This window comes from Psammomys obesus, unplaced genomic scaffold, assembly GCF_907164565.1.
Source record: "Psammomys obesus unplaced genomic scaffold, mPsaObe1.curated_primary_1811, whole genome shotgun sequence".
Classification (NCBI taxonomy): domain Eukaryota; kingdom Metazoa; phylum Chordata; class Mammalia; order Rodentia; family Muridae; genus Psammomys; species Psammomys obesus.
In genome coordinates, this window is record NW_026596040.1 from 38302999 (window position 1) to 38315222 (window position 12224).

General features: G+C 46.0%; 1 protein-coding gene across 2 annotated transcripts in view; it reads right to left on the reverse strand.

The window, feature by feature from the left end:
- The window catches only part of Slc14a1 (solute carrier family 14 member 1 (Kidd blood group)), a 23949-nt gene extending 12112 nt beyond the window's left edge, over nt 1–11837 (reverse strand). Inside the window, exons 1-6 of one of the 2 annotated variants that reach the window (XM_055622945.1) lie at nt 11734–11786; nt 8686–8843; nt 5257–5413; nt 4598–4787; nt 2479–2607; nt 480–672 (exon numbers count right to left, since the gene is read on the reverse strand). In XM_055622945.1, the coding sequence (XP_055478920.1) occupies nt 480–672; nt 2479–2607; nt 4598–4787; nt 5257–5413; nt 8686–8832 (816 nt within the window). In that variant the 5' untranslated portion in view covers nt 8833–8843; nt 11734–11786. Of the gene's footprint in view, nt 1–479; nt 673–2478; nt 2608–4597; nt 4788–5256; nt 5414–8685; nt 8844–11733 lie in introns of both variants that reach the window. The other variant, XM_055622947.1, reaches the window with a different exon arrangement.
- Between the last annotated feature and the right edge of the window lie 387 nt (nt 11838–12224).

Sequence of the window (12224 nt, forward strand, 5' to 3'; positions counted from 1 at the left end):
ACACACACACACACACACACACACACACACACACACACACACACGAAACCAAGAAACCTGCAAAATTCCTCTAGCAACATAGGTGGGAAGAGCTGGAATTCAAATTGGGAGAGGCTTGGGAGAGCCCGACTCTCTCTGAGCCTGTCTGAGAGGAGACGCACATGTCCACGCCACGTGTCCCCGCAGACCGCTCGCTCTGTCCTCCAGCACAGCTTGGAGGAGTTTGTTGATACAGGTTTCCAGGCCCTACTAGAACCCTGAACTTTGTATTCTGTAAGGAGGCAGAACACTACACAGCCCCGAAACTACAACATCCGGATCCTGAACGCACTAACCCCCGAGTGATCGGCTGCCTGCCTCGAGAGTAGTCTCACCCACCCAAACTAGGGCTAAGCTTCCCACCATGTCTGACTTCCAATGAGCTGTCCTCTGGAACTGTCATTGCAGAGTTTCAGGGGAAAAAAAAGTTAGTGTTTTACCTCCAGGGAGCTGAGCTCAGACCACGTGATATTGGGCACGGAGGTGACAGGTGTGAAGAGTTTACTTGGAAAGAATGTATTGTAATGTCCTGTGGCTGAGAGGTACAGTGACAGTGCCATGTTGAAGGGGAGAGTGAAGACAGGCAGGTCCCACTTGCTGAGCACGGAGCTCAACGCACTTGAGAAAACCGGGCTAAAGGAACAAAACCAGAGAACAAGAATCAGCAGCCAGCTGAGCCCCCTCCCTCGGCCTCTCCATGGGGATGGAGAATCTGTTGCAGTTGCTAACATGCTCTGAAATTTGGCTAGCCAACCTTCCACAGTGGTGCGGGAGAGGGTGTTGGGGGGGCCAGGGCAGGTGAGGGGAGGTGTGGGGTGGGTGTGACGTAGGGGGGAATGGGAGATGGGGGAGGGGGGACCTGTTTTAATCCCATCACAGAGACAACTCTAAATCACACCGCAAGATCAGCTCTTAGTTGGTTTTTGAAAACAAAAACCAAAAAAAAAAAAAAAAAAAAAAAAAAAAAAAAAAAAAAAAAAAAAAGTGAGGTGGCTCGGAGTGAGTATAATCACGGTTTAAAAAATAGGTTTGGAGCTCTTAATAAGGTGAAATCTTATCTACATAGTTAATGCCGAGAAATCTCCTTCCTCCCCACCACTGCCACACCACCGTCCTGAATCCGGGAGACATCACTCTGCCTGTCTTCTATAAATGTATCTGTTTTGGAGAAGAAAAGAACTAAGGATTCAGGTGGTACGAGCTTGGAAAAAAGGGTCTTATAAAGTGTCTTTGAGCCATTGGCTTGTGACCCCAGACACTACCACTTCCTCATTCCTTGGTGTGCAAACTTAGGCTTGCTTTGGACAGTGCAACAGTTTCCTGGACCCTGTGTCACTCTTGCTTGTTGACCCAATGGAGAAGCCTCATTGTAAGATCAGAACAGGCCCTCTAGTTGGGGAGTGTCCCTGCCCCATTCAGAGCCATTCCCAACTGCCTGGGGGAGGATGGTTCTATGGGCAGGACCTCAGTACACCCACAGGTGCAAGCAGAGCGGGGTCCTCCTGCAGGCGGTGCCTGTGGTGGGCTCACGTTCCTTTGTGAGCATGTTGGTACTTTATACTTTAGATATGATATGGAAGACAAATCCAGGTTTTGAAGCGATGGGATTAAATTTAGGAAAAAAAATAAAAAGGAGGTGGGTAGCTCCTTTAAGGCGATTCCACTGATGGGGTGGGGGTGGGGGACAGGCTCAGCTATACTTTAGAACCACCTAGGGAGATTTAAAAAACGAAACATTTAGGCAACAGCCCAGAGCAGTTGTGTGTGCTAAGCGTGCTTCATTCCCCTGGATGAAGGGGACACGCAGCGGACTTTGACATAAGGACAAATAACTGGCTGTAAGGAAATCCAGACCTCTTAAGGCAGTTGCTTTAGTTTCTATAAGGCAGAACCTAGTTCTAATTCCTTTAACTATTTTTTTTAAATTTGTGGTAAAAGACACATAACATAAAAATTGCCATTTATTATTATGTTGTTGTTTTGTCTCTGTAGACAGATCAGCCTAGAAGCCCAGGCTGGCCTCATGCTTACAGCACTCCTCTTCACTTACCCTCCAAAATGCAGGGATTATAGATGCCACCACAGCTGGCACCATTTAACCATGTTCATTTCATTTTCCGTCTAGTTCGTGTTTGTGGGGCTGAGCATGCATGTGTGGCCGATGTAGAGGAGCATGCATGGAGGTCAGAGGAAAACCTGGGGGTCGGTTTTCTCCTACCACGTGGGTTCCTGGATAACACTGGTGTCTCTATCTGACAAATCAACTTGCCAGCCCACTTAACTATTTTAAAGCGTGAAGTTCAAGGACACATTCATGGTGTTACACAACTGCCATTGACTCAGAGAATAGTCTTCACCTGGCAAAGGTATGCTCATTAAACACTGGCTCCTCATCCCCTCCATGCTCCACAGGCACCTTGAGAACCAGCTAGAACTTACCAAGTCATAGACATAGCTGAAACAGGGAATATCAGCCACCAGAAATAGTCGCCCTTGTCTGAGAAGACAGCCATGAGTATTCCCACCAGCGTGGCATTGTAGCCCTGGAGCCCAGCAGCTATCGCTGACCTGCAGGCAGGAGGGACAGCACAAACGTTGCCTGGGTGGACATACTTAGGAGCGAGCACAAACAACAGCTGTAACTTCTAGATCCCCTTTAGAATGCAAGCATACCTGGGCATGTGTCTCTAGGCCTTTTAGGAACCACATAGATTCAACTAAATTGCACAGTGAAATATCATAGATAAAACTCTGAAATGTGTTCACGGAACAGCTCTCTCCAAGGAATGTCACCAGCCACAGGAAGGATGGCATCTGGCGAGGGAGAGGGGCCTGTGCAAGGTAATCTACTCTTTGTTCAGCCTTCGCTGAGAAAATTCTTCTTTCTTTAGAATCGTTAAGGATTTGACTGGAACAGGGCTTTCAGTGGTTTGAAACAGTGTTACCTCTGATTCCTCAGTGAGAGACATACAATTTCTGGAAGGCAAATCTATTCAGTGTCTTCAGAAACAGCCAACTTCAACTTAGGGTACATTTCCACGTTCTTATGGTTCTACTCTGCTCTCTCTAACGTACATCTCCAGTTATTGCAGAGGAAAATGAAGATTTTGACTTGGCCAGGCACCTATTTAATTACGTGCACACTCAGGTCCACTTGTTGAAACCCCTCTGTGATGGTAGTCAGCCTGTCGCCCTGTTTTTGTCTAGAGAACCCTGACCAATGCACCCACCTTGTCCTTGGCATTTAGCTTCACTCCCAAAGCCTGTCTTATATGTCAGCTTCTACCCTGGCTGGACTAGAATCTACGTCAGGAACTATACCGGAGCTAGAAACCTAGGAGAGCAAGGGGAACATTTCTGTAGAAGAATCCCCTAGTCTGGCAAGCTCCCCATTTGGACATAGATGGTGTCATGAAGAATGACAGAGTTCGCTCCTAGCCTGACCCTTACAGGCATTGACAGTGGGGACCTGTGAGGTAAGGAGGGTGACATGAGATGGTTAGGTCAAGCGCAGGGCCTGAGGGAAGGGGCTGCAGCCAGTGAGCACGCTGCAGCTGGTGTGAGGGTTTTGGCTTTTTATCTGCCTGCGTGCCAAGGCTCAGGTGCAGCCAACAAGCTGCTGTCATATCTCTTCACTGGGCTGAGGACATCAGGGGTTGGACTCTAGGATCAAAGCCCTTTGTCTTTCTTCAGCAATCCCCCAGAAATTGAAGTTACACATGACGACTGTGGAGGGCTCTGTAGACTGCCTCCCCCAATACTGTTTGTCAGTGGCTAATGAATGGCAAGATCTACAAATCAAGAGGTGGATGCCATAGTTCCAGTCGCAGGAAGAACTGGTCACTTAGCTGGAATTGTAATTTTTACATTTCTTTCCTTTTATTTCTTTTTAGAACTACGAGAAAGTAAGCAAAAGTTGAGCAGTAACACATGCAAATATTTTTAAAAGATGACTTGTCGTCTAAATACTAAGAATTACCAAGAAAAGGAGGAGCCCCATACCAGGGATGAAATGCAGGCCCTTGTACATTCCAGACAAGTGCTCTACCACCGAACTGCACACCTAGCCCATAACCATGCTTCATAGCATCAAAACCAATGAGGGGCTAATCCTATGAGGTGGCTTCTCATCAGCGCAGGAGCTGTGCTGGCTTTTGCATTGCCTATGAAAGGAGATAGCATGCTAAACTAAAGATGAACGCAGGATATAAAGGAGGTTGCTAAGCCTCTAAGTCTTTCCAAGAACCCAGAAGCGTTTTGCTTAACGTTGTAATAAACAATTCTATCACTAACGGAGACTCCAGTAGTCTCCCTCCTGGTGATACAGGAGCTCTGGTTTCCATACACAGCGGGCAGGACCCAGACTGGCCCCTTATCAGACGAGAAGAATAAGAGACTATCTGTGATTCTCTGGCCTCTTACTAAAGGCAAATAGAGGGCTTTGTGGAATAAAGGTTGTTTTTGCCTGGGAAGGTGTGGCTTTATCATGGCTGCCCATGGCCGCTGCCCAGCTAGTGTCTCAGAAAGAGTGAAGGCTGGCATGTGAGGCTTTGCCTACCTGTCTTGGCTAAGCAAGAGGGCGGTCAGAGTGGAGACCACAGTTCCTACAGAGCCACAGAGAGCCCACCATGGGTTTTGGACCAGAAGTCCCACCAGAATCAGGATTCCACTGATGGGGTTGCTCACGAACACCACCTGGGATATGCCACGAAGAATCCAGTCCACGAACTGCAGAACCACAGGCTTGTCTGGAGAGAAGAGGTGAGCAGAGTTAAAGAAGAGATGGGATAACTGCAAAGTCCGCCCTGGTGACGTAGGAGGTGAAACTTTCAGACGTGTTTTGAAGCCTTCCTTTGACCCCTTAGTTTGTTTAGTAAGTCCACACTGCCCCTACTGGGATCCAAGCTTCAGGAAACGGCTCATGCACCTGTTTCTCATGCTCAGAGGTACAGACAAGCCAAAGGAATGAATTATCAGCAGTCAAACTTTCTTTGTTAAGTACTGAGATTCTCCTTTCATTTTATATGAAAGGGTCCTGCCCCCGGCCTAGTATTTCCATGAAAAAGATGTGAAGAGGCTTGCAAGACCGAAGATGCAAAACAGAAAACTAAAAAGTGAGGCCTGGGGAATAGAGCTAAATGCTTAGGTAGAAACACAGACAAAGACCCTCCTCAAAGCTGCTTCCCCTAACCCTTCAAGGAATGGATGTTTACATACCTTTAAGCCAGTTGGCAAACTCTTTCATATCACCGGTGACACAGCCAAACACTCGGAAGCCACACCTTCTCCCCCGACATGATGAAATCTCATTTTCACCCCGGTCTACTTTAACCATGGCGGGACTGTCTTCCATGGCCAACTCTTCCTCTGGCTCCTTGAGGGAAGGACAGGGTTTGTAAGCGTCCTGAACCAGAACTCTGTGGTTGGCTAGCTTAGGCGGCTATCGGTGCCATAGCAGCCACCATGACCAGTGAAGCAACCACCTGGACCAATCAACCCTCCTGATTCTGTGACCCGCTGACATAGCTCCTTGTGTTGTGTTGATCTCCAGCCCATAAATTTATTTTGTTGCTGCTTCATAACTGTAATTTTGCTACTGTTGTGAATCATAATGTAGATATCTGTGTTTTCTGATGGTCTTAGGTGACCCCTGTGAAAGGGTCGTTTGACCTCCAAAGTGGTCACGACTCACATGTTAAGAACCACTGTTATAGACTATGAGTGTCATGGGTCTGTGAATGCAGTCACTCCTCCTGGAGTATCACTGAGGAACTCATTATCCAGACCCAAGCACCACACAACCTTTGTCCTCGATGTCTTTAATGCTACCACGAGAAGTTTCCTGTCTATACCCTCATAAGGCTCAGTTTCTAGTCTGACAAATACATGCACTCAAAAGAACTTAGTGTTCTCTGCACTCAAAGAACTTAGTGTTAAGAAGGAAGAAAAACAGTTAACATCAACATAACAAGTCAAATAAAAAAGAAAAAGCTAAAGTAAGTAACCTTAAAGTTTATATTTTTTCTTTTTTTCACAAAATAGTAGTTGTAAGCAGGAGTGGTAGCAAATACCTGTGATGCTAGCCCTTAAGAGTCAAAAGTGGGAGGATCAGAAGTTCAAGGCCATTCTAAGCAACATAGTTCAAGCACAACCTGGGTTACATGAGATTCTGCCTTAGAGAAGCAAAACACCAACATTAAAACAAAACAAAACACATCCAAACTACTGCTTTTATTTAAGAATTCTTTGAAAATGAAGAGATTTTTAAAATAGTCTGTGTGTGTTGACAGCCTAACAATCCCTGGGCCCTGGTCTCCAAGAACAAGATTGCTTGAATTCATTCTTATGTCATACAGTTGCCTCAGATATTCTATAACTTGGAAACTGTCATGTAAATGCATAAAAAAAAAAGCAAGAAAGATACACCACAGAGGTGTAGAACAGTGTTTCTTAACCTGTGGTTCATGACCTCTGACCTTTGTAACTGAGAAAGGTGGAAATGGACAATGCTGTCAGAAGCCAAAGAGTGTGATGCAAATATTGCATAGTGCAAGACTGCACAGGGTTTTACTATAGCCGGAATGTCGTGACAGAATTCAAACACTATAACGATAATGTGTGTTGACTACAGGGCTGGCTAACTCTCATGGTAAGTGTGTAACAGGAGAGAACTAACATCCCTGAATTTGGAACACTTCAACACAATGTGAAGGTTTGTTTCATGGTGCTGCACAGATGTAAGGGCTCCCAAAGATGTACTGCTAGAGGTAGACACTGGGACAAAGACAACAGCCGAGTCACCCTGGTTGAAAGAAAAGGCTCAGAGCATAGAAAGGTGAGTAGGAAGAGGGCAGCTCCGTCATCAGCCTTAGAAGGCTTCAGCGGAGACTGTCATGAAAGGCAAGACCCAGGAAATGCCCAAAGCTGCATGGATAAGCCAGCTCATCTCTCCTCACAGCAAGGCTATGGACTTGAGTTCCTCCTTAAATTCTGGCTGCTTCTGGTCCCATCATTGCTCTATTTACCACATCCAAAAGCTAGCTATTAACGGCTAATAAAACTATGTCTTCTAAAAACACCTGGACTCTAGTTTTGACTTACGTTAACCCTAGTAGAGCAATCAATGTTTTATTACTGATTTATTACTATACAACAGTTTTACTTCTCACTATAGCATAGGCTGACCTTGAACTTGCTATGATCCTCCTGCCTCTGCCACCCAAGTGCTGGGATTACAGGTATGTGCAACCACGCCTGGCTATCATTCCGGTTTTTAAGCCATGGTATACCATTAATCATCTCACAGAGTTGGAGCTATTTCTACAATGCATTCCAGACCGAGGTCATTCTATCTTGGCAACCTTCTATCTGACACCAATATTTGCGAGTCTTTCAGTGAATCTTTGTGTTGGGATTTTTTTTCTGGAGGCATGGAACCTAAACCAAGCCCAAATAACTCAGTTTGCTTTCCTTCGTACTTAAAATTCACAAATCTGTTTAACTAACCTGGTGTATGAAAAATTTTTATTTCCTAAGAATATAAATAAATAAATAAATAAATAAATAAATAAATGAATAAATAAAACTTTTATTTTATAATCCAAGCAATGGCTATCACTTATTTCTGACTTTTCCCTCTTCAGATCTCATAACTGCATATGCAAATATATATAGTTAGCCCCTTCCTCAGTGACAGAGATCCATTTTCAAAGACACGCCAAGTTAACAAAGAGGCCAGGCTTGAGTCTAGAACATAACAAGAAGAAGCTCAAAGGACAATTGTCCTGAGTTGCTGTAACCGAATGTGCCGAGCCCTGAAAGTGGCAGTTTCCATCACAGATTTTGACTCCAGAATACACAAGTGCATGTTCTCAAAACTTCCAGCTTGTATTTATTTTAGAGAGTTTCGAATACCATGCCACCCTAGAGATTCGAAACCTGATAGTATGACTGGCCAGACATGACTGGGAACCTGAATGGCCTGTGTCCCTTTGGAACCACCCCAAGTTAAGACTAAATTACCTTTGTCCAAATCAACAGCCCAACCTAGAACCATGTTTCCAATGTTCTTGTGTTGAGATTTGGGGGGAGGGATGGTAACATTGTTCCCCACTATCCCACACCGCAGAGACTGAGCAGACAGTGGCTACATCCCAGAGGCCTCGGGGTCCATTTATTCTGAGCTGCTGATCTTCCTGTAGCTCCTGGAATCCCCAACACCTATTCGAGAACTCCAGCCTGAGAGCTGGTTAGGGAAGCCAGTAGTTTAAATCTAGTTTACTCTAGAATGTTATCATGCTAGAAAATTTGTGTCTCTTTTAGGAACTTGGATGCAGCATCCAGGAGATGACCCTGCTAGCTGATGCCATTGCGTTTCCATGGAGAGGAGAGGACAACAGAGGAAGCCTTAACCTAAGAGAAGTGGGAGAATCTTAAGGTTCCCAATTGTGCTTTCCTCATTTCTTGGAGGCTGTGTAATTGCCCTAGCTCAGTGATCCAGCCTCTAAGCCTCTGGGAGTAGCTCATGCCAAAGCACCATGCTCAGCAGAGCTTGCTTACCACCCATGCCCTCTGCTCAGAAAAGACACCAAGCTGGGAACAGGCTCTCAGGTTCCCCAAGGAACAAGCTGCTGGAAGGGAGCCTACCTGTTCTTGCCACCTGTGCGCCAGGGCCAAGCTTAGCCGTCTGAAGCCTCCTGGCGCTGCCTCACCGGCTTTATTTCCAAAAGGATCTATCCAAAGGGGACCGTGATGGGCGTCATCAGTGCCACCAATCAATGACTGTCCATTCATCCTTCCTTTTTCTCCATACATGACAAAGGGTAAAGAGATGTGAATCAGCAGGATGTGTCCTGGCTCTGGGGAGCCCAGGAAAAGGCAGACTTCTAAGGGAAGATGTTCTCTGTCCTGGGTCTCTAAAGCAGAGGGCCCCTTCATCACAGAGCTTGCAGTGGGAGGAAGGAAAGAGGACGCACTGGCTATGGAGATCAAGCTCATTTTTCTTTTCTTAAGAAATGGTGGCAAACCATGCTGAAAAGAGCACAGAGGAGAGTAGGGGCGCTGCTCTGTGTGACTGGCAGGAGGAGACCCATCTGAAACCTGCTGCAGAGAGGGAGGGCAGCTTAAGGTTCTGAAGCACTTGGGCAAGCTGTTGTGCCCTGTGTTGGGGACCAGCTGCCAGACAAAGAGTATCTCAGCCTTGTTTCTTATGAAACAGAAGAAAAGGGAGCTCCTGGGTTCCACTTCCTTCAGTAATATACAAGAGACACTCTCCACACCCAGCCAAAGCTCATTCTGGAATACTGACAAATGCCATTTCTCTTACATCTGAGTAATAATCACTAAATATTAACTGTCAGTCTGCTAACAAGAAACAATTCTTAAATTTAACAAGTGTCAGATTTTAATAATTTCCTCATTCTTCCCTCCTTTCCCTCTCATTATCCTTTCATCCCCCCCTCCCTTTCTTTCCATTGCATTCAAAAATAGTTATTCATTCAGAAGTTCTAGAATATTCTATGTGTGGTATTTTTCTCTTCCTCTTTCACTTATTTTATTTTCACATTCTTCTACTGAGTTGGTCTGAAACCTGAAAACTTTACCCAAAGCGACTTAAAGAACCCACAGTTAGGGAAAATATTTCTGACATACCTTATAGGAAAAAGTGTGTGTGTGTGTATATGTGTGTTTGTGCGTATGTGTGTACTCATGGTAAGCCATTTGGCTGGTTGTAAAGCAAGCTGACATCCCTGGTGTTTGCAATATGAACGGTTTGGGTTGGTAAGAAAGAACAACAAGCAGTCTCAAGGCAAGAATCTTATACTGTGCTAAAGGCGAGGAAAAAGGGATGAAAGCAAAAGGAAAGGGAAAAACGTAAGGGACACAAGGGGAGGGGTCCCTCAGGACAAGCGCCTACTGTTTGCCCCTTCTCTGCCTTCCTCCTTACACATCAGTCACCCGCAGATCCACTGCCGCAAGCTCAGAATCACTATTTTCTTAGAGACAGAAATAGACAGATATGTGAATGAGGTGGGCTTTAGACCACAGGGTTGAAACTTTCATGTCATAGAAAAGTGGGGCTCTGTGGTGCTAGGGGTGGGCATAGCCACACAAGCCGTAAACCCTGTGTTCTCTGTCTTCTCAGTTGGGGCCAGGCAAGTCAGTGTCACCCGGATCTCAGTGAAGCCAACAAATGACAGCAGCAGCTTCTGCATGGCAGGGTCTAAAGGGGGTGGCAGGGTACAGCAGCCTGAGTTCACTGTCACCCTGCAGTAACTCTGGAGTATGGGGTTGAACAAGAAAGAAAGGCCTCTGTGCCCTCTCTGGGATCAGTTACTACCTTTAAAAACAATGCCAGAGGTTCCTCAAAGCCAGCCTCTCCCACGCATCACTGATGTGGCTGCAAGCGAGCACCCGAGAATACTCTCCAAGTTGTGCATGGTAAGCCTCCTAGCAGGGTCTGGGAAGTGTGGCTCAGAGCCCAGATCACAGTGAAGTGGGCAGCGCTCAGTATTTTAGTCTGAGGCAAATGTGAAGGTCTCACTTCAATTGTCTTCTCTATTTTCTTGCACACAATGAAACTCATTGTATTGCAGTGTGTATTAGTGATTGGTACAATTGGAGAGACTAGAAAGTCCTCAAATTTCCATTCAGTATCGCTTTAAATAATACCAAGAGTTAGATCTGTGTTTCTTGAAAGGTTTTCGTGTTCTGTCACAATAAAAAGACTCTGCGCTGACATTTATTTGCTACTTTGTCTAATCTTTATTTTAGGTTCTTTTTGATCACAAGGGTAAAACTGCTCAGTTCTCTGTAGAGCTATAATCAGAAACAAAGAACTGCGGTCAGGTAATCCTGCCTGCCGATTCAAACACTTCCCTGGGCAGCAGACACTGCTCCTGGGAGCCTTGAACTATGTAGGGACAGAGTGCTGCAGGAAGCCACCAAATCTCCAGCTACGCTTGTGACTGATCGGAGTTCCAGATGGGCACACAGCACGCACACTCCCTTCAGCAGGACAGCACACGCACAGGAGCCCTAAGCCCATAACCGGGAAGGGCTGTTCCCAGTACTGCACATTTTCTTGTGAATCACAAAGATGCCATCTCTAGCTTTGCTTAGTTTTTCAAAAGCACACTCTGCTGAAACTTCTCATCATCTTGATTCGTCAGCGCCCTTTAGCATACAGAGTGGGCACCGTGTCCAAGCTCCCTTCCACACCAGCCCAGGGCGGTTTCCACCCTCTCCAGGAATCATAACAAAGGCATTACTTTTAATCTGGGGAGAAGACTGTGGCTTTGGTGAACAGCCTTCCAGTCCACCAGAGCTCCAACTATTCGGTTCCAACAGTCAGCGACACATTTCACTATTTAAAAGAGAGCAGAATTGGAGACAGGAAGGCAAGAGAGGCAAGAAGAGAAGGAGCAGGACCAAGACATAATCCATGCATGTATGCAATGTTGCAGGAAGTCCTTTAACTGGTATCATTAAAATAGATAACAATAATAACACTAGCAGTAATAATCATTACAACAACAACAATACTAGAAAGTATAGGATCTGGAGTCAGACACATCTAAGTTCAAACCTGTGTTCTGTCTTTAAAAAGAAAGGGGAGGGCGCAAGATTGAAGGAAAGGAGGGCCACCTCCACAAAAGCTAACTGACAATTAACAGAAACGAGGATGGTCCTTACCCTCCAGCTGGCTTCCCCACGGCAGAAGGCAGTGCCTGATAAGGAGCAGCCAGGCTCTCTCAAACAGGCCAGCGCTGTGGAGAGTTGGTGCACCAGAGGCACCTCACCCTTTTATACCCACAGTCGGCTCTTCAGGTCTGTGAACTGGCTTTCTCCTCCCACTTAAGCCACCCGCACCAGAGCAATGGGGGTGGGGCTAGGGGGTGGCCCCGCTTCAGTACCTCATGTCTCTCCCTTGCACTCTTTTCTCTTGACATGGTGCCAAGGGTTTTGTTGTGTCCTTCACAGCATAGCAGGGTCTTTACTTAGTGATAACCAAACTCAAATTCACCTTTTCTCTTCTATGCCATTTCCTAGCCTCAACCTGAAATGTTTCTGGCAAGATTTGTAACCAAGAAAAAAAGTCCACACAGTGCCATTTAAACGACAAACCACAGAGGCACAGGTTTGCAGTGAAGTGTCCTTGCGATGGAAGCTGCTTGGGGCTGACA